The sequence below is a fragment of the Tachyglossus aculeatus genome, chromosome 4 (assembly GCF_015852505.1).
Source record: "Tachyglossus aculeatus isolate mTacAcu1 chromosome 4, mTacAcu1.pri, whole genome shotgun sequence".
NCBI classification, from domain to species: domain Eukaryota; kingdom Metazoa; phylum Chordata; class Mammalia; order Monotremata; family Tachyglossidae; genus Tachyglossus; species Tachyglossus aculeatus.
The window spans coordinates 72,168,098-72,191,616 of NC_052069.1; the positions used below are offsets into that span (position 1 = coordinate 72,168,098).

The following is a 23,519-nucleotide window of genomic DNA, read 5'->3' on the forward strand; positions in this document are numbered from 1 at the left end:
ATTACTGTGTATTTACTTAGTCTGGTGTTTTAAACATAATAAGTCCTTAATAAATACCATTAACCATCAAACTTTTTAAAACTAAAACTACAGGAATGTTAATGGGCAAAAGTGGAAAGAGTTTCAGGATGCTGAAATCATAGGATGTACAGTCTAGTTCATCAGAAATTTCACAAGAATGAGTACTTAGAACATAATTCTAAATCTGTTTATTCTACTATCCAAAATAAAAGTAGAGCTATTGAGTAAATAAAACAATAAAAAGCTTGTAAAAATATGGGATATAAAAAAGCAGGATCAAGAGGGGCAGGTAGCTGTGTGCCTCTGGCATTTTTCCTTTTTTTTTTTTTAAATGATACTCAAACACTTTATGCCAGGTACTGTATTAAGGCCTGTGGTAATTACAAGGTAACAGTTTGGATGCACCCATGTCCCATGTGAGGCCCACAGTCGTAATCCCCATTTTACAGATGAGGTAACTGAGGCACAGAGAAGTTAAGTGACTCTAGGTCATAGCAGGGAAGTGGTAGAGCCTGGGCTAGAACCCAGGTCCTTTGGACTTCCAGGCTCATGATCTTTTCACTAGGCCACAGTGGTTCTCTAGGTTGACCTGATCGTGCTGTCATATATAATGGTATTTAGTAAAATATTGTTCTAATTATTGTCTGGTGATTCTCCCACTTTCAAAGCCTTATCCATCAATCAATCATATTAATTGAGTGCCTACTTTGTGCAGAGCACTATACTAAGTGCTTGGGAGACTAAAATGCAACATTATAACAGACACATTCCCTGCCCTAAATGAATTTACAGTCTAGAGGGGGAGACAAAAATTAATATAAAGAAATGAATTGCAGATATAGACATAAGTGCTGTGGGGCTAAGGGAGCGAGACTGGGCATTGCAGAAGGGAGTAGGAGAAAAGGAAAAGAGGAATTAGTCAGGGAAAACCTATTCAAAAAGGCTTTGAAGGTGGGGAGAGGAATTGTCTGTTGGATGTGAAAAATAAGCACATCTCGGTCCAGAGATGGGATGTGGATGAGAGGTCAGTAGTGAGGTAAACAGCACTGCCACTTTGGGAAGGTTAGCCTTAGGGGAGGAGCAAGGTGTGTGAGATGGGTTGTAGTTGGAGAGTAATGTGGTGAGGTAGGTGGGGCAAAATGATTGAGTGCTTTAAAGTCAAAGGAGTTTCTGTTTGATTTATTAATAATAATAATAATAGTGATAGTATTTGTTAATCGCTTACTATGTGTCAAGCACTGTTCTAAGTGCTGGGGGGGATACAAGGTAATCAGTTTGTCCCACATAGGACTCACAGTCTTAATCCCCATTTAGCAGATGAGGGAACTGACACACAGAGAAGTTAAGTGACTTGCCCAAAGTCACCCAGCTGACAAGTGGCAGAACCGGCATTCGAACCCATGATCTCTGACTCCCAAGCTCGTGATCTTTCCACTGAGCCACGCTTCTTCTCTGGAGGTGGATGGGCAAACAAGGGTGGGAAAATATGTCCTGAACATTTGAAAAATAAACTGGGCAGCATAATGAAGTATGGACTTGAGTTTGGAGAGACAGAAGGCAGGGAGGTCAGCAAGGAGGCTGATAGAGTAATCAAGGTGGGATAGGATAAGTACTTTGATTAACATGGTAGCAGTTAAGAGGGAGAGGAAACAGGATTTTAGTGATGATGTGAAGGTAGAGCCCAACAGGATTTAGCCCCAGATTGAATATTTAGGTTGAATGAGTGAGAGGAGTTAAAAATAACCAAGATTATGGGCTTGTGAGACAGGAAGGATATTGGTGCTGTCTGAAGTGATAGAAAAGTCATGGTGAGGACAGGGTTGGGCTGAGAAGATAAGGAGTTCTGTTTTGAACATATTAAGTTTGAGATGATGCCAGGTCATCCAGGTAGAGATGTCTTAAAGTCAGGAGGAAATGCAAGACTTCAGAGGGAGAGAGATCAGGGCTAGAGATGTAGATTTTGGAATCATCTGCATAGAAGTGGTAGTTGATGCCATGGGAGCAATGGAATTCTCTGAAAGAGTGGGTGTAGATGGAGAATAGAAGGGAACATAGAAATGAACCTTGAGGGACATCCACATTTAGGGCATGGGAGACAGAGGAAGAGCCCACAGAAGAGACTGAGAACAAGCAGCCGCAGGGACAGGAGGAGAAACAGGAGAGGATGGTGTCAGTGAAACCAAGGTTGGATAATGGTTCTTAGGAGAAGGAGAAGAAAGGCTTACTAAAATCATATCTCCTTCAAGAGGCCTTCCCTGACAAGCCTTCATTTCCCCTACTCCCTTTCCCTTCTTCATCCCTAGACACTTGGATCGGTATCCAAGTGAAGCAGCGTGGCTCAGTGGAAAAAGCATGGGTCAGCTGTGTGACTTTGGGCAAGTCACTTAACTTATCTGTGCCTCAGTTACCTCATCTGTAAAATGGGGATTCCCCTCCCCACCTCTCCGTGGGACAACCTGATCACCTTGTAACCTCCCCAGAGCTTAGAACAGTGCTTTTCATGTAGTATTGCCTACTATTGCATAGTATTTGCATTCAATATTCACCCCACCTTCAGCTCCACTGTACTTATGTAACCTATCCATAATTTATTTTAATGTCTATTTCCCCCTCGGGTCTGTAACCTCCTTGTGAGGAAGGGAATGTGTCTACCAACTCTGCTGTATTGTACTCTTTCTAGTGCTTAGAATATTGCTCAACACACATTAAGCACCCAAATACTATTTATTTATTACCACTTGAATTACAGCTGTTTGTCTAAATAAAATATCTGCTCCCTTCCCCACCCTCTTCCCCAAGTCCATAACCCCCCCCCCCCTTTTTTTTAACTGGGGTTTTGAATGTCAGACACAAACTTGGCATATGTATAGACATATATGCACATAAATCTATAGTCTTTGGTATGTTCAGGAACCGGTAAATACCAGTTCGTCAAAAAAATCTTTTTAACTAAGATTCAGGATTAACCTGCAAAGGTCTTTGCATAATTACTTAGAAACCTCCAGGAAAGCTTTCCAAGTAAAAACTTGGAAAGGTTTTTGAGGGGTAGTGAGGCTCATTTGATGATACAATTAATTAAACGTTAACCCAGCCAGGGCCATTCAGGAACAATGAATTCTCACTTAGAGGTTCAAGTAAAATTGTAGACTGCAAGAGGAACCCAGGCTCCCTTTATATTTAGAAGGCTGTTTGTAGTTGAGATTAGGAGATAATGTTCTTTGAAACTGCAATTAGAGGGATGCAGAAGACAAACCTATCTAGGGCAATGGTGAGAGATTATGCGGGAGAAACGCCCCTGATTGTGGATAAAATAAATCTGTTGTTGAGCAAATTAGCAGAGTGTACACAAATACTCTATGGAAGATGCATTTTTTTTCCAGGAAGACTCATGTTATTCTCTAAACGTGATAAATAGACCAAGGTTACCCTTGCCTAGATGACATTGAAGCTTTTGCTGTGTAAATGCGTACACCTGCATCCAACCATAGATATACATTTTTGGCTTAGATATGGTATATAATAAAAAACTATACCTGAACAGAAAATGTACAGAGTCAGTTAAAAAAAATAGTATCTCTTATTATTGTTTGACATTTTATAACCAGAAACTATACCTGAACAGAAAATGTACAAATTCTGTTAAGAAATGTGGTAACTATTATAATTGTTTGACATTTATCTTTGCTATTTATTTATGCACAATTAAGAAGCAGATAGAAGCAGATTTATCACCACTAAATTTCACTCACTGTTGATCCCTTCTCCCATTCTGTAGCTAATTTAGTTTTCTAATTGAAAAAGTTAACCATCTTTTTTAGTCTGGCCAAAAATATTAGAAGAAAATCAAAACAAAGAGAGAAGAAACTTGTTTCAAGCTACTTGTAGCTATATAAATTTTGGCCATTTGTAAATTATTGTTCAATTGTTTTCTTAAGAGAGTCCCATAATCATTTTGAGTTTAAAAGGGAAGTCCTTATTTTATTCCAAATAAATTTAATACCTTTGATGCATGCCTGTGTCGGTGAAAGGATGAATATTTTATTTTTCCCAGTTTTTTATTGGTAATTTCATCTAATTTAGAACTTTTTTTAAAAAACTGCCCAATACTTTCAAGTTATGACTTAAAAACTTGATTATATACATTTGAGTTCCTATGAAATATTTCATTTTATATTTCACATTAACTTTTCTCCATAAGAAAACAGGATTAAAAAAAATCTGAATATAAAGTTTATTTCTGTCCAGTCATGGACACACATTTGAAGAAAAGTATATTATTTTAGATTTACAAATTAATTGATTGGTGCTTAGATGCAATATGATGATACTTTTTAGTCACTTTAAATCAATATATTCTTGTTGTTTCATGTAATTTACTATGGCTGTACATTTAGTCTGTGTATTTCGATTCATTGGTTGAATATTTGTTCATTGTTTTCTCATTATTCCTGAACTGACCTAATTGTTATTACCCCAGAGCTTAATTCTTAAAAAGAGTTTTGCAGATACAAAAATGATTACTATTTTCTGTTTCTTTTTGACATGTAAGTTTTTTCTCTACTAAACACCATCTCTAATAAAAAAGAAACTCTCTTTCAGTTGAATTCTAATCACTTTTCTCAAGAACGTTGACCTTTTCCCAGTGCTTTAAAAGAGAAAAGTAAATTTATAATAGCACATCCTCATTTCACCGTTGACACTGGATTATCTGTATAATCTCCTTCCTACTCATGCACTGAGTGCACCTGCAATGTGAGCCAGTTATCTATTTCCTGGACATACAGATTTCTTTTTATCCACACCTCCACAGAGTCAGTACCAACATTTTCAGAACCAGGAGATGCTTTTGCATCACTGGTTTAGTTGCAAAGCTGAACCAGACCCTGCATGTCATCCCTCCTAATTAGCAGATTGCATTTCTGACTTTTTCATCTGCCTCTAGCCTTACTCCACAGTCCACTATTGAGACCTCCTCTCCCTAGAGCAGTGACACTATTATTTTGTTCCACTTTCTCTAAATTAAAAATCACAAGGAAGTTTGAAATGTTAGCACTTTTAAAAAATTTATTTACAAGTGCATCTCATATTGAAACTATGGCATATACTTTCATTTTCTCACAGTTGGTCTTTGAATATTTTTCCCTAGCTCACATTACCTTCAGTTAACTAACTTTTAGCATATCTTGCCCAAACTCTTTTTTATCTTCCTGACCATTATAGTTACTCTCCCCAGCCCCTTTGCACTGTAGTCATTCCGTATACAAGCACAGACATTCTCTCTGTCTCTAATAAATATGTAACATGTGGCACTTTATTCATTTAGCAGTAACTTGAGATACCTACAAGACTGAATGCACAGATCCCAGGAAGAGCATATTCTTTTGGGAACCAGGGGCAGATTTCTTAAATATTTGATCTTGAAATGACATATTTTGTGGGTTAAAAATAACCTGAAACCTTGTCAAGATTTAATTGGTAGATGCCATAATGTAATCAGTCTTCAAAACACCACAGGTGACACCCTTTACCAAAAAGGTTTGTTGAGGTTATACATATTTGTTCTCAATGCTTGTTTTTCTATAACCATGCCAAAATGGTTTCCGTTTTTCCACAACCTTTATTTGGGAAGGTGAATATTCAATAAATGACCTATAATCAATGACATTTATTGAGAACTTTGCGTTTAGAGTTCTTCACTTAATGCTTTTTGGGATTGGTAGACACAAGATGGGTAGAGTTGGTAGACACAATCCTAGCCCTTAAGGAGTTTACAGTGTAGAGGGGAAGGCAGGCAATAAAATGAATTAACAATAGGAGATGTAGCAGAGAATAAGGATACTTACATAAGTGTTGTGGGGTCAGGGGTGGGTTGAATATCAGCATGCTTCAGGAATATGAATTTAGATTTTTACATAATGTAGATTGTGGATATATGACTAAGGGATGGCTTCCTGAAGTTGATATGATTTTAGCAATGCCATTAAGATAGAGAGCGTGGTCTCTCAGATATGAAGAGGATGTGACTTCCAGGCACAGAGGAGAGCATGAGGAAGGAATCAACAGCAAAATGTATATTGCATATTAGTGTTAGTGGATGAAATGTGTTGGATTGTAGTCAGAGAGTAGTGAGGCGAGAAGAGAACCGATTGAGTGCTGATTATAGCTGATTCTGTTTGATATGGAAATGAATGGTCAATGGCTGAGCTTTTTGAGGAATGGGAAGACTTATGCAGAATGATTTCGTAGAAAATGATCCTGGCAGCAGAATGAATTTTGGACTGAAGAGTGGAAAGGTTGAAATCAGGGAAGTAAGAAAGAAAGCTGATGCAGTAGTGGAGACAAAAATATAGTAGCAGTTTGGATGGAGAAGAAGGGATGAATTTCAGAGATGTTTTGGAGACAAAACCAACAGGATTTGATGATAGACTGAATATGTGGATTGAAGAAGAGAGATGAGTCGAGGATAACGGCAAGGATAAGGGCTTGTGAAGTATGGAAGTTGGTGGTGTTGTCAGCCATGATGAGTCTGGAGGAGGATAGGGTTCATGTGGGAAGATGAAGAGTTTGTTTTTGGTATATTTAGTTTGAAGTGTCGATAGGACATCCAAGTAGAGGAAGGTTGCCTATGGAGAGTTATATTTGGGAGTCATCTGCCGAGAGGAGGTAGTGAAAATCATGGAAATGATTTCTCCAAGGATGAAGTTGTAAGGGGAGAGTACAAGGAGACCCAAAACAGAACTTTAAGGGATCCACACAGTTAAGAAATGGAAGGAAGAAGAGGAACCAGTAAAAGATAAGGACAAGGACTGGCCAGAAAGGTAAAAGAACCAGAAGAGGTCAATATCAGTGAAACAAAGGTTAGACACGATTCCCAGGAGAAAGGGATGGTTCATAATGTGGGAGATTGCTTGGTGGTCTAGGAGGATTAGGATGGAATAGCATCTGATTTGGCAAGGAGGTCATTAGTAACATCAGAGTGGGCAGATTACACCTATAACTATGCAGATACCTGTGGTTTCTCAGCAAGAGTCAATTCTAGAAGTTGTCAATCTGGTGAATTTTTATTAAAATAATTATTGTATGAGCTTATTCTTACAGTTTAGACAATTCCCTTCCTATCCCTAAATGTGCTCTTTCTGGAATGTTCATACATGTAAGCCAATTCTTTCCACAAGAGTTCTTAGTATTTTGCTCTACTAATTTCAATCTTCACTTGAATTCCACTCCATTTATTTCTCTTTTTCACTTAATTGTTTTAGGGTTGTGTTTAACCTCCTAGAGTTACCTATATATGTCTAAAATCTTTAATCCCCAGTCAAGAGATAGTGATTTCCTCAAACATCAGGGTAGGGAAGTGGTTTATCAATCAGGTATGATACATATATTTTTTTAAATTACTTTTTTCAGGAAAAAATAAAAAAAGTGCAATTTAAGTTTGTAACTCAAGAGTAGGGTTCTTGAGTCAATTAATCAATTATTTTTATTGAGTGCCTACTGTGTGCAGAGCACTCTACTAAGTGCTTGGGAGACTATAGCGCAAAAATATAACATGTACATTTTCCTGCCCATGAGCTTACAGTCTAATCTACTTGACATATTCCAGTAAGCTGAATAAAATCTACTATCAGTCTAACCACACAGTAGATATCTTCTTCATAGATTAGTTTTTGTTTTGTTTTTTATTTGGGGAGGTAATTTTTCTCCTTTGAAAAAACCCAAGACTAGTTCATAAGGTATTGCCTGAGGAAATTTAAAGGGACTACTAAAAGAAAGTTCCAAACAAGCTCTTGAAAATGCTACATTGTATTCAAAGAAATAAATAGTAAATCAGAAAACCTAAATGAAATGCTTACTAAGTTTAAGTTTCTGTGAAGAATTGAGAGTGGGCCTCTTTATTTGTATCACTTCAGTATTATCCAATTGCTTCCATATAAATTAATCAAGGGTATTTATAGAGTAGATACTGTGTGCAGAGCACTGTACTAAATGCTTGGGAGAGTACAGTACAACCGAGTTGGTAGACCTGTTCCCTGACCATGATGAGCTTCCCTGACCACCTATGTGCTCACCATGTTCCATTTGATTTATTTGATTGAACTTTAATAACATACTTTGAATTTAGGCTATTCCAAAATGAATATGAGAGATGTTATGACTCACATTCAAGGATTGCAAAAACTAATGAAATTCAAAGTGAAGAATCATTATTGATTTTTTAAGTTGAAAAGTGCTGGGTTAGAAAACTGTTTATCCTATTGTCACTATATGACTTTATAATCTTCATCTTCCAATCAGTATAACTATCTACTCTGTTACCAACTCCGATTATCATTTAGAGTTTAAAAGGTGATTCCAGAATTGTCATCATTAAGATTAATCATATGTCCATTCTGAAAAGCAAAACAACTCACAGTTCCAATTATGAATGGTGCTATTAGGTGATATTGTGACCCCTACTGTGAACCATAGTGAAAATCATGCATTATTTTGAGTACATTCACAGTCTTATTAGGGTGCTTACATTTCATTTAAAATGAATTGTTTTGTTTTTCTTTCTACCGAGAACACTAACAGGCTGTTAGAGAGCAGTTTCTTTAACCACATATCTCCACTTTAAGCAGTTTAACTTGACTTACATCTTTAGATTGCATTTCCTGATAAATGTTTTTGTTTGTTTTCTTAACTAGTGAAAAAGGCCATAGATTTTAAATCTAGAGGATTTAAATTGTTTCCAGGGAAAGACAACAACAACAAGTTTTCTATCTGTGAGTGTACTCCTTTTTGTTACTTTTTCTAGTGGAAGAGTGAAGTCTGTGTTGTCTGTGTTGTTCACTTATGTTTTATTAAACTGTTTGTCTATCAGTATGCTTATAATATCTTCCTATAATGTGCATGGCAAACACTACCAAAACAGAGTAAGAAAAAAAAATCCCTGGTCGGGGGGAGGGGTGTCCATTTTATTTGTTTTTATTTAATGAGAAAAAAATATATTTTAACACAAATTACTCATTTAGGAATAACACTTTAAATTGAAAACTATTTCTCATGTATAAAATTTGCTTTCTAGGACATAAATGTGCTGCACTTTTAGTTTGATTTAGTAATTTAGTGTGGGAAAATATATGAACCCACAGAAAGCGAATCATTTAATTGGAGGGCCAACAAATTTGCTTCTGAAAGTTTTAAGGACTTCAGTTTCATAAACACATAACTATTTAAGGTTAAGTTTTTTATTTAAAGATTTACATATTACGTCCCGAATTATTATGTGTATGAAATGATTCTCTGAAGTAATGTGCTTGAACAGGTATGTATCAAGTGCTTCTCTGTGCAAAGCACTGAATTGAGCACTTGGGGTACAAGACAGTAAATGCACACGTCCCTACCTTCAGCAAGCTTACAGTTTAGAGAGGGAGACTAGCAATAAAATAAATTACAACAAGTTTGAAGATATGCTTACAAAGTGCTTTGGTGGGTTGGGGAAAGTTGAGTACTTAAGTATTAACAGGGTAGAGACACAAGTGCCTAAATGACACAGTAGGAAGGGAAAATTTGATGGGGAAGTGAGAGATTAGTGAGGGAAGACTATCTGGGGAAGATGTACTTTTAGTAGAATATAATAGTCATAATGATAATAGAGTGCTGCAGTTCTTTATTACTTTATGACAGTATTACACTCACATTTCCAAAATTTCAAAATATTTTGAGTGGTTTGGTCTACTTTCTCCTCTTCACTCCTCCTGAGAGAGGGGAGGTGATGATGCTGCCAATTTAGATAGTGAGCATAAGGCTATGAATGTCAAGTAGAATTGCTCTCCCCTATCAGCATGTAATGATTAATAGTCCAAATTGTCTCTGATTACACCCCCAAATCTCCTTTTGACCTCTTCCTAGCAATGGAACTAACTACACATATTTCATATGACTCGTAGCTAGGACTTGCACAGTATACCAGGGCTAAGTTAATTTAGAATTGTGATGTTAGCTCAGGATATGTGTTTATTCTACATTTAAAACCTATATTAACCAGAGATAAACAACTTAAAAAATCAGATCCCCCTGATTGTATGGCAGACTAAATCATTACTGTGAAATGTTCGCTTTTAAATAAACTTCCAGCACTTTTATGCTAACCTAATAGAAAAACAAACTATAATCAGGGATTTTTGTTTTGTTTTCATAACACTATTTCAACCATCAAGGAATTAATTCTAATTTAGCTTTTCCAAAACAGCAGTTGAACAGATGGATACCATCCAATTTTATTTTTGTCTTGGAACAAGTCCTAGCTTCCTCGAGGTTTTTTAGATACACCAAAAAACAAAACAAAACAAAAAACCAAAACTGGTTCCTAAATTGAGAAAATTATTAGTTGCAATACTTAGATAATATATTTGGACTCTAAAGCTGTGAACTTGAGTTAGGAGTAAAGACAAATGTATAATAATGGCAAAAAAATTTTGGAAAATCCAGGACAAAGTGAATGCTGTGTTTATGGAGTAAATATGAAATAAAGTTACCAAAGATTAAATGTCTTTTGGAAACCAAAATGTCTGTTTTATAGCAAGCAGCACTGCTTAATGGATAGAGCCCAGACCTGGGAGTAAGGGTCTGGGTTCTAATCCTGGATCAGCCACTTGTGTGCTTGTGTGACCTTGTGTAAGTCACTTAACTTCTCTGTGCCTCAGTTACCTCATCTGTAAAATGAGAATTAAGACTGTGAGCCCCAGGTGGGACAGGGACTGCCCAACCTGATTAGCTAGTATCTACTCACATGCTTAGTACACAGTGCCTGTCATATAGTAATCACCAAACAAATGTCACAATTATTGATTATTATTATCATTATATTTGAGGAACTGTGCTTGTAGCCCAGGATTTCATTTGGTTCAAATGGATCAATCAGGGTTAAAATTGAATCTCATGTGACTGGAGTTGGATATGAAATGGTCTTTTATGAAATGTTGCTCATGGACTCTCATCTCTGTTGGGTGGCTACAATCTCACATGCTTGCAGTACGACCTCATCAAAGTAATCTCTTGATTTAGGAAAACAATAAGAACTAATTCTACAGAACATAGAAGTCTCATAAGCAGATGGAAGTCAATGAGAGCTTTGGTTGGAAACGACAACTATGTGTTGTTGTTTTTCTTATAGTAGGGAGTAGGTAGAGTTGCACAAACACGCAGAAGAAGAATATACTTGGATGTGGTATACTAGTAATATATTGTGCTTTTTATTTCCTTTTATAGAATCACGTATATATTATTTTGTACTATGTTTTGTGTGGACTTACATTTTTCATTTTTAATTCCAAAATATGTTGGGGCATTATTTCTCACCATGGAAAGCATCCTTATGCAGTTTTCATCTTAATAAAATGCTCAAGCATCACTTTTAGTTCTCCATTTGGCTTAAAGCCAAAATTCTCAATTTTTCATTTAGCTTTGAACAATTGCTTTGTGTAATAATATTTTCATTTCTGTGAGTGATTACTATACACATTTGTTACTGCATGTGGATATTCACCTGCACAACACTTTTATTATAAATTTGAAATGATGGGCATTGCAAGAGGAAATACATGTCTTAATAGGCGTTTAAAATGATTGCATATTGAGTAAGGATTTCCTGCACATTAACAACTTTTTAAGGGACATGGAAGGCACAGCCTTTCAGATCAGTATACTAACTTTCTTGTCTTGTCTTATGCTGTCTCGGATCAATAGCAACTCCATGGACACATCTCTCCCAGAATGTCCCACCTCTATTTGAAATCGTTCTGGAAGTGTGTCCATAGAGTTTTAGGCACCAAGAATTGAATCCAACCTTTCACTGAACTGAACAAGTATGTTCTGAAACTGAATTCACTGGTTTATTTCACTGAAGGCCTATTTGTTTAATAACTAAATGTGGCTCTTGACATAAAACTCTGAGCTTTTTAAATTAAAGCCATACAGCTACATAGACAAACTACAGTATCCTTCAATATTGTAACTTATTAACACTGCCACTTGGTGCATAAAATTATAATATAAAAGAAATAACATTCAATATTTTCCGGATGAAGTTCCTAACAATTGGATAATTTGGGAGGGGAAAAAATTCAACCTTAATAATAATATTTACAATATCATAATAACTTTCATTGTGTCATCTCCCAATATAAATTGCTTTAAAAACCATACAATTTAAATAGAACTATGGAGAATTTTTTCAGGAGGAAAATAAGAATAATATCCAATAACTGATAATATAGGTGGATAAACATGGAATTATTTTGATACTTTAGTCGGGAAAAATCAATAGTCTTAAGATGAAGTCCTGCAGGAGAACCTCTAAATTGTCTCCTATGGATAGGAGATGAACCAGAGGGGAAGATAGGCCTGATGAGAGGGCTTCTCTGCTGCTCTTAAATGTCCTCTTCGACTGCCACTCTTCATTGGCTTTGTAGTTAGGAGTCACAGGGCCTGCCAAATGGAAATGTGGATAGAGTCGGAGAGGTTACTCCTAATAGAAGTCAGGTGGGTTGGACCAGTTACCAAAAAAAAAAGAAAGTTAAAAGGGGACATTAAGGAATTGGAAAAACACATAGTAGGTCATAGGCTAGGGAAGTTGCAGGAGCTAGTGGAAGGGGGACTTGTTGGGTTAATGCACTTTAGCCGATTAGGCCAGACTACATTTAAAATACCTCAACTGGTACCTCAACAGGAGAATGGCCTGTTGGCTAATTTCTGGAGTTCACAACAAAATGAAATTCACTCCACTCCTGGGTACCTCCCTCTTAACAAGTGATAACCTAGTGATCCTCAAGAACTCATGTACCTCCTATGCACTGAGGAACAGATAGCTTCTACCGATCACTGTCTCCTAGTTTATTGTGAGATTAAAAAAAAAAAAAACTGGCAAAGTGAAAAGTAGCAGTGCATTCAAAATGTTGAAGGTTAATATGTTTGAATTTTCTGTAGTGGTAACAGCAGGCAGTTTGAAATGAATTTTACCCCTAGGATTTAGTTGTTGCTCTCTCAATTGGCAAACTTTATTATCCACTATGCCAAAAATGAACACAATCATCAACCCTTCTGTGTTCTCTGGCAGCTTTAGCCGCGGTGGAGAGACCTTGGTGTGACTCTTCTGATGGTGTGAAATTTTGAGATGACTTTTTCTTGCCATTCTCAAATGCGTATTATGGCACAGGTGGCCTGGGGATGCCCTTTCCTTAGCAATTTGGTGCCAACATTCAAAATGATTAAGGCTGTCAATGTCAAGTTATTCCATTCAGTAGTCATTTTCAAGTAAAGCCATTCACTTTGTCAGTGCAGAAAAAGGCCAGAAGAGATTTCTTTATATGAAGGCTTTAGGAATTTTATGTAATTTTGTTAAGAAGTTAGGAAAGTCCATCTACAATTTCAAGAATACTCAAAAAGTACTCAGTAGAAAGTTGATGTGTGTGTGTGTGTGTGTGTGTGTGTGTGTGTGTGTGTGTGTTTGTGTGCTGGGCACATTTTCAAATTCTTTTGATTTCCTAATTCTATGATCTGTTTCTTTTGCAGTCAATGAGGGTGGCATTAAACAGGCATCCAATTTGTGCCCAGATCCAGGAGAACCAGAAAATGGAAAAAGAATAGGCTCAGATTTTAGGTAAAATTTTTAACTTTACATTTTTTTCATGTCTTTATTTTGTCAAGTGTGATTTTCTGTTTAAAATATGAACAGTGCAAATATATGAATATACTGCTAAGACCAGTATTACCCAACGCATGAAAAGTCCACTAGAATTCCAGAAGAATTGGATTAGTATTTAGAGCTTTATCAAAATATTGAGTGCTAATTTAATCTTTATTTAATTGTTCTCTTGAATTTAAATCCATATACACTTTAGATGAATGTTGAAATATGAAGGGATATTATGACCTCAGTGCACATGCATGGTTCCCATTAATTTCATTAAGATCCCACCTTTAAGAGATACTCTTCGTATCAACAGTGTTTATCAGAGTACAGACTGTACGTAGAATTTTCTCACAGAGATTAAATCAGAAATGGATGGAATTGACTACTGTTTGCTGTTTGACTGCTGTTTACTGCTGGATAGAAATATTGGACAAAATCTGTGGTCAGCCGTCAAGACATCCAGAGTTTTCCAGAGTTAGTTGGATCAATTTCCCATGTAAAAGAGGGGTTATTCCTGAGCTGATTATCCTGTATCTACCTAAGCACTCTCTATCTTACACTGTGCTAAGTCCTTGAGAGAGTAAAATACAATAGATGGGTAACACTTCAGACAGAGAAAGTTTGTCCCATGTTGTAGAGGAACTGTTCCTGAAATTAATTATCCTATATCTACTCCAGTGCTTAGTACAGTGCTGGCCACACAGTATGTGGTTAACAAGTAAAACAATTATTGGCTTAATCATTAAAATCTAATAGCTAGAGGCAGGGATTTATAAATTATGTCTAATAGAGGGAACAGGAGAAAGAACAAGGATGAAACTGGGTAATGACAAGAATAAACAAAGATGAAGAGATGAATAAATAAATGCATTCAGGATAGCTGAAAGTTCATAAAGTGATGAGGTGTTTGTTGGGATGAAATGACCTAGGGTGGTGAACTTTAATCAGATAAATTTTTCTAGAGATGCTACTTTAGGAGGGCTTTGAAGATGAGAACTTTGAATTGAAAAGAAGCTGGAGTTCCAGATGGTGGAAACAATGGGTCAGAATTGAGTCAGTCAAACCTATTTATCAAGTGATTACTGTGTGCAGAGCATTGTATTGAGATCTTAGGATAATGCAATATGACAATAACCAGACACATTCCCTGCCCACAATGTCAGGACTAACATTTGTTTCCTTTATGATTATTGATTTACTTTCATTCATAGAAAACTGACTGATTAACTGGCATGTCAGTATCCTGTTATTCATATAAAGGCATGTAATATTAGTGATAATAATAATAAAAATTGTGGTATTTGTTAAGCACTTATTATGTGCCAGGCACTGTACTAGGCACTGGGGTGGATACAAGCAAATTGGTTTTGACATAGTCCCTGTTCCGCATGGGGCTCAGAGTCTTAATCCCCATTTTACAGATGAGGAAACTGAGTCACAGAGAAGTGAATGACTTGTCCAAAGCCACACAGCAGACAAGTGGCAGAGTCAGAATTAGAACCCATGACCTTAAGACTCTCAGGCCCATACTCTATCCACTAAGCCATGCTGCTTCCCTTGTATTTATGTATTTTTGTATATCCTTCAAAGTCTATCCTTACAGTCTGTCTTTCCTATTTATCAGGAAAGACTAACCTTGAATCACTCCAGCAATATGACTGCCAACTCCATTCATGAAATTACCAGCTAACTTGAGGCAAGGGCCATTTGGCATCTTTGTGACTGACACATAATTTTTATGGGGAATTAATGTTACATTTGGAAAGGGATTTTACCCCATACATCTGGGAATTGTCACTGTGCATCTCAGGGTTGGTTTTCTTCCCAAGTTATCTGTTTTCTCAGAGCTGTAGGAGGAAGAAGGGGACCTCTGCAAATGAAAGGAAGAAAACACCCATTTCCTCTGGATCCATAATTTTGTTTCCTGGGCCATTGTGAGCTTAAAAATAAGCTTAAGCTTTGGTAAATAAGCAAACTATCTTCCTTTTTCCTCAGAGGACTTGCGAAGGAGGAAACAGAAAGACAGTAAAATGAAATAATCCTATAGGTATGGGTATATGAAAATTTAAAGGAATTACTGTAGATGAAAAAGACTGAATAAGTTACTATAAACTGTCTCATTTTCAAGTAGATTGGAAATTTACTAAATTTTGAAATGTATTAACTATGAGAACTTATCGTTCAGCTAGATGCTTGTTATGCAGAAGCAGTGTATTGGACTTTGAAGAACAGAAGTTCAGTTATTTGAATGGAGAGTCAAGTAGAGCCCTGTTTGCCTTGGAAGGATAAAGGAGTTAATGAGAAAATAAAATCAAAAGCTAGCCTGGATAAGCAAACAAGAAAGCTCATTAAGAAAGCTCAATCAGGGAATTTAGTGTTTAGTGTGACTGAAAGGGTTTTAAAGAAACTCTTGTACTGGATGCTAAAAGTAGTAATAATAATAAAAAAAAACCTTTAGTATATCAAGATCAATCAATCAATAAGAAAGCTGTCTAGGGAATTGGAGTTTCTTAATTATGTGGTCAAAGGAGCATTGTCATTCTCTAGACTGTAAGCTCATGTGCAGGGAACATGTCTATCAACTCTGTTACTTTCCCAGTGCTCTGCACACAGTAAGTGTTCTATAAATATGATTGATGGATTGGCACTATGCTGTGTTCACTTCAGCTGTAATAATTGGGTTCTGCAGGTTAAAAAGAAAACAAAACAAAATAACAAAGCCCTTCACTTTCAGTTCCCAATGTAGTGCACTGCTTCCCATTCATCTGTTACCAAATTGTACTTTCCAAATGCTAGTACAGTGCTGTGCACACAGTAAGCGCTCAATAAATATGATTGAATGAATGAATCTGATCATTGCATTCTGACCCCACATTGGGAGTGCTACTGCAGGGAATGAAAAGGAATGAGTGATAGTGGGAAAACCACCAACACTAGATGCAGTTCCTTTGCACAGGTTCTCAGTCCTGATATTTCAGTACTTCACCTATTGTTCTTGATAAAGAGATTTCATCATTCCACAGGAAATGACATGGCAGGGCACACAATCAAGGTGGAAGCATTTGATAGCCCCTGAATTTGTGGCTCGTCTTCTGTGCATTTTTTGAAAATGCAGTAATTCCCCTGCATTAAATCTATAGAATAACCTATACCTATTAGGACAAAGGTCATTGAAGATATGTTGTGGAGACTCACTAGCTAGATGAATACTGTTTTAAAATTTGATTCTGTTGTGGAGCTCTCAGTAGTCTAAGTTGGATTCATTCATTCAAACGTATTTATTGAGCGCTTACTATGTGCAGAGCACTGTATTAGCGCTTGAGAAGTATAAGTTGGCAACATATAGAGATGGTTCCTACCCAACAGCGGCTATGAAAGTTATATAGGGACAAAATGAGAAATTGCACAGTTGTTTTTTGTTTAGTTTGTTTTTACCACAATAGAGCCAGATGATTTCTAAAATGAGAGGTTTGAAAATGTTCACAAAAACCATTTAAGGAGAGCTGAAGGGAAGTGTAGAAATGTAACCCAGGGAGCTATGTCAAAAGGTTCTTGGCATAAATAACTTATGAAAACATAAGCACTAAAAATATCATAGTTACTTTTACCAGGTACCAAGAGTAAAAGTTCTTGTGGCAGCCTTGAATGTGAATGGAAAAAAAGAAGCAGAGTAGACTATTTGGAAACTCACTATTGACCTATAGTACGAGCTGTGACAAACTGGAATAAAAATCAGGGGTTAAAGAATCAATTCATTTTGTCTGGCCCTGTCAGCCAAGATATTACTTGGGTTTAACAGCAACAACAAAGGTTACAGTTAGGGTCATCCTTCTTTTATAAGAACATTTTGTCTGGAACACAGAATTTTATAAAGGTTTCTTCAAAATACCAGGAATATGTGGTCATTCAATCATAACTGAAAAGGAATCCTTATATTAATATTAATGTAGAAATGATTTGAGACCTCAGACAGCTCTGATTCAGAGCAAGGTCTGTTCAGGGGTTTAGGGCCTGCAGTCCCTGGCTAAGTTTGGGGTCCTGACTGCCCCCAACCAGGAATGCATGGCTCAAGTGACCGCACAAGGAAAATTGCTCCTAACCTCTACAAATGTGGCCCCCACTGAGGACTTTGACTATGGTGCCCAACACGGACCTTCCCAGGATGGCCAGCATGTATGCCTAATATCAGAAGGGGCCGAGTGAAGCATAAATTGACCTGCAGTCTCTGTTGTCCAGCCCTACTAAAGACCCCTTGCTCTCATCTTCCCCCTTCATATACAGCAGACTGTCCCTTGAAAACCACCCTAAAATCAGATAATACTAATAGTGGTAATTTTTAATAATAATAAATAATAATGATGGCATTTATTAATCGCTTACTATGTGCAAAGCACTGTTCTAAGCGCTGGGGAGGTTACAGAGTGATCAGGTTGTCCCTCAGGGGGCTCACAGTCTTAATCCCCATTTTACAGATGAGGTAACTGAAGCCCAGAGAAGTTAAGTGACTTGCCCAAAGTTACACAGCTGACAAGTGGCGAAGCTGGGATTTAAACCCACGTCCTCTGACTCCAAAGCCTGGGCTCTTTCCACCGAGCCATGCTGCTTCTCTGAAGCACCTAGTAAGCGCTTACTATGTGCCAAGCACTGTACTAAGCACTGAGGTTAACTAATCGGCTTGGACACAGTCTCTTCCCCATGTGGGACTCACAGTCTGGATCACCATTTTACAGTGAGCCCATTGTTGGGTAGGGACCGTCTCTGTGTGTTGCCGACTTGTACTTCCCAAGTGCTTAGTACAGTGCTCTGCGCATGGTAAGCGCTCAATAAATACGATTGAATGAATGAATTTTAAAGATAAGGTAACTGAGTCCCAGAGAAATGAAGTGACTTGCCCATGGTCACTCGGCAGACGTGGCAGAATGGGGATTAGAACCCATGACCTTTTTACTCCCAGGCCCGTGCTTTATACACTATGTTATGCTGCCTCCCACAGCTCCATAAAACCTTCCCAGTCTAAGCCCTTATTTCTTGTCTACCCTCCCCTCTCCACCATCTGTTAACTCAGCTGTGTATCCCCTGAGAATTTTGATATCTCCAAAGTCCACAGCACTTATGTAAATATTCTTAAGCTTCACTACCCCTAATCTATTTTAATGTCTGTCTTTCCCTGTAGACTATAAGCTCCTGGTGGGCAGGAATCACATCAACCAATATTTCCAAAATGCTTAGTACAGTGCTCTGCCCAGTGTAAAACTCAATAAGGACCATCGACTGCTATCTCTGATCCTGTGCATGTACAGTGGACATTTTGTATCTCTCTGCTCTGTGAAGTAGAGGTTCTGCTGATGAAGACCTAGCAGTAGAGCATGTGGGAACAGCTTCTCAGAGAGCAGCTTCAGTCCTGGACATTGTCATAACATGCCTGGACCTGAAGTTCTCTTCCCCTGGGACCAGGGTGAGAGCAGCATTTTCTGTCTCAGCGACCCCACTCAAGCAAGGGAGTTGGACACTGGCACAAGTCAAGATCACCAAGGACTGCAGGTTTCCAAGCTTCTATGTCCTCTCAGCACTGCCCCCCTCCACTAGGGAGTCACTTCGTTCATTCATTCAGTCGTATTTATTGAGCGTTCACTGTGTGCAAAGCACTGTACTAAGATCTTGGGAGAGTACAGTATACCAGTAAACAGACACATTCATGACAAGAGCTTACAGTCTTAGTCAACAGTGGAGACCAAGGTTCTTCTCTCCCCTGGCTGAGGGAAAGGATACTTTCCAAGTGTTTAGTACAGTGCTCTGCACACAGTAATCGGTCAATAAATACGATTGAATGGATGAATGAATAGTGAATGGGGAAGACAAATAGGGCAAATTAGACTTCTATGCTGAGTAGGATCTCACATATTCAGTCTGAACTATTAACCCACACATCTGTCATATTAACCTACATATTCAGTCTGTCACCAAATCCTGTGGATTCAACCTTCAAAACGTGGCTAAAATCCACCCTTTCCTCTCCATCAAAACTGCTGCCACATTAATCCAAGCACTTACGCTCTCCCTTATTGGCTACTGCATCAGCCTCGTTGCTGGCCTTTCTGCTTCCCATCTCTCCCCACTCCAGTCCATAGTTAACTCTTGTGCCTGGATCATTTTTCCATGGAAATGTTCAGTCCACATTTCCCCACTACTCAAGAACCTCTAGCCCATCCACCTCCGCATAAGAAACTCCTTACAATCAGCTTTAAAACACCCAATTGCCTTGCCCCCCTCCTATCTTACCTCGCTGATTTCCTACTTCAGCCCAGCCTGCATACTTCAATCCTCTAATGCCGGCATATTTATTATACCTTAATTTTGCCGGTGGCCTCTTGCCCACGTCCTGTCTCTGATCTGCAACACCCTCCCTCTCATATCCAACTCTCCCCACCTTCTAAGCCTTATTGAAAGCACATTGTCTCGAAGAGGCCTTCTGCAATTATAATCTCATTTCTTCTTCTTCCACTCCCTTTCACTTTCATTGCCCTCTCACTTGGATTTGCACCCTTTATTCACCCCTCCCTCAGCCCCACAGCAGTTGTTACATATCCATTATTCATTCAATTTATTTTGATTTTTGTCTCCCCCTTCAGACTGTAAACTCATTCTAGGCAGGGAATGTATCAACAAAATCTGTTGTAGTGTACTCTCCCAAGAGTTTGGTACAGTGTTCCAGACACAGAAAGTATTCAATAAATATGATTGATTGATAGAAAGCCTTCCAATACCCATCTAGTTCCCTAGAATCAAAGACTTTCCACCCTTCCATTTTCTGGGTAGGGTAGAGACTGGCACAGATAACTGGAGAAGGAGAAGTCCAATGCAGATCTGCCCAGGGTAAAATTTATAATGGCATTTATTAAGCACTTACTATGTGCAAAGCACTGTTATAAGCACTGGGGGGGTTAGGTGATCAGGTGATCAGGTTGTCCCACGTGGGGCTCACAGTCTTAATCCCCATTTTACAGATGAGGTATCTGAGGCACAGAGAAATTAAGTGATGTGCCCAAAGTCACAAAGCTGACAATTGGCGGAGCTGGGATTTGAACCCAAGATGTCTGACTCCAAAGCCAGTGCTCTTTCCACTGAGCCACACTTACTTCACAGATCACTGTTTACATTTTGTAATGATTTAAAGAGTTGTCCTTCAGTTCAAATTTAGTGAGACCTTATCCACAGTACATGAAAATACACTGGGATCCTTTTTTTTTCTGGTTCCTCGGTGTTCGGTGAATATTGATCAGACGCCAATGACTAAGCGAGGACATGCAAGTGAGTTGCTTTTGCAGTAGTGTGCAGTAATTTTGTGAGTTTGACACTTTCTTCCCTTCCAATCCACTGTTGCAGTGAGTGGGCAGTGAAGTAGCACAAATAAGAACTGCCCATAAAGCATTTTCTGAGCTGAGACCATTTTTGGCTTAAGTGACCACAGCTTACAGCTGATGTTATGCCATGCTCCATGACTTGATAGATGGTCTCCTTGGGAGCTGCTGTGAATTTTGCCACACTTGCTGGTCAGCTAATTTTCAGAGGAAGTTTTGATTCTTAGCGTTTCTATTTTTCTGAAGAAAACTCAGATTAACAGAAAGTGAACCTTTAATGAATTGTCCTCATTGATGCAGTCAATGACCTTATTTTGAAATTGATCGGGCAGTTCTCATTTAGTGGACTGATGATTCTAAAATGAAATTATCAGGAAAAATGCATTTGAAAAGAATAAATGGAGCACTCACACAGAGATGTAGCGTTAATAGAAACAGACTAATCTACCAGCGGGTATCCATACATAGAAGCAGTCATGCTTACAGTTATAATAATAATAATAATAATGGCATTTATTATGTGCTTACTATGGGTAAAGCACTGTTCTAAGCATTGTGGTGGTTGCAAGGTGATCAAGTTGTCCCATGGGGGGTGGGGGGGCTCACAGTCTTAATCCCTATTTTGCAGATGAGGTAACTGAGGCACAGAGAAGTTAAGTGATTTGCCCAAAGTCACACAGCTGACAATTGGTGGAGCTGGGCTTTGAACCCATGACCTCTCACTCCAAAGCCCGTGCTTTTTCCACTGAGCCACGATGCCAGTACTCATGCAGTCTTGTTAACATTCATACAACTGCACATACACTAGCACATATACTGCCCCTTTGTTCAGTCCTTCTGTTCAATCAATCAGTAGTATTTACTGAGTGCCTGTGTATACAACATTGTATTTAGCACTCTAATCCTGCCACATTGTTTTACTCATTGTTTATTTGCATCCTGGATCCCTAGGGTTTAAGCTTCTAGTAGATTAGGAATGTCTTTGTAGAGTCTATAGTACCTCCAAAGCTGCTATTACATAACATTCCACTCACTAGATGCTCAATAAATTGGAATGTAATTGACTACTTCTCTACCTATGGTGTCTTGGTTGCTGGCAGAAATGTTGAAGGCACCTTTGTGCTCAGATGCTCAATAAATTGGAATATAATTATGACTACTTCTCTACTGATGGTGTCTTGGTTGCTGGCGGAAATGTTGAAGGCACCTTGGTGGTCAGACATTAGAGGGACAAGAGTGACCATGAAAGATTTCAGAAATAAAAATATGTATAAATGCCACTTTGGAATGATTTATCTATCATTGAAGTGCTCTGTATCTATTTTTGTCGTAGGAATCATCCATTCCTACTGCTGAATGGAAAAGTCGTTCATCAGTGTTAGCATCAAATCAGAGCAGCCAAAAGATACTTCTAAGTGACTTTTCAAATATTCTCCTTTTCATCATTTCTATTTTATGTCAAAGTATTGTCAACCTAAAAAAATGATTCATGCTATTCTCAAACTCCTGTCTCCTAATGATATTATTGCCTTGCCTCTCATTTAAGAAAGAAGACTTATCACTGCCTGCATGAAATGCTTTACTCCAAGTATTTCTTTTTCCTTTTCAATTCTAGCCTGGGTGCAACTGTGCAGTTTTCTTGTGATGAAGACTATGTGCTGCAAGGCTCAAAAAGTATCACCTGCCAGAGAATAGCTGAAGTTTTTGCTGCTTGGAGTGATCATAGACCTGTATGTAAAGGTAAAAAAATATATATTTCCTTTATTTATGGTTGAATGCAGATAGTGCTTCTAACTTTTTAAATCATGACCCTTTGATGAAAAATTAACAAAATTGTGACTCAAGATCTGTGTTTTGCAATCTTAAGAATGGTTCCACTACTTCTGACCTTTGGGCTATTTTGCTGTAACTCACTGTTCATTTGTTCTATTTTTTTTGAGGTGACCATTGGTGATTATAATAAAACTCAACTTCTTTATTCCTCTGACTCAACTATTTCCTGTGTCCCCCCTCTTATCTTTCCTACCTACAGTCTCTTGCCCACACCAGAACTCTCTCTCTTTCTCTTCAAAGCTATCTGGCCACAACTCTCCGGACTTTGCAGCTAAATGGTCTTGGTTAATCAAAAGATGATTTCCCTATTTGTGATCAGTAAATCTTATCTGAGATTATCAGGTCAACCTGGTATTCTAGCTACCTTGGTGGTTCTTTATTGATGGATTCATTCATGATAATAGCAGTATTTTCTAAGTGCTCACATAGTACACACTGCACTAAGCACTGGGGTAGATAGTCAGGCAATCACTATTCCACATAGGGATCACGATCTAAGTAGGAGGGGGAAAATGAGGCACAGAAAAGTTAAGTGACTTGCCCAGGATCACAGAGCAGGCAAGTGGTGGAGCCAGGATTTAATCATATCTGCACCAACAGGACAGAAAGTTACTATGGATACTTATTCTTTG

General features: G+C 38.0%; 1 protein-coding gene across 1 annotated transcript in view; it reads left to right on the forward strand.

The window, feature by feature from the left end:
• The window catches only part of CSMD3 (CUB and Sushi multiple domains 3), a 781,433-nt gene that overhangs the window by 326,714 nt on the left and 431,200 nt on the right, over window positions 1-23,519 (forward strand). Inside the window, exons 7-9 of the mRNA XM_038745631.1 lie at window positions 8,709-8,786; window positions 13,576-13,663; window positions 22,670-22,794. Of these exons, the coding sequence (XP_038601559.1) occupies window positions 8,709-8,786; window positions 13,576-13,663; window positions 22,670-22,794 (291 nt within the window). The remainder of the gene's footprint in view (window positions 1-8,708; window positions 8,787-13,575; window positions 13,664-22,669; window positions 22,795-23,519) is intronic.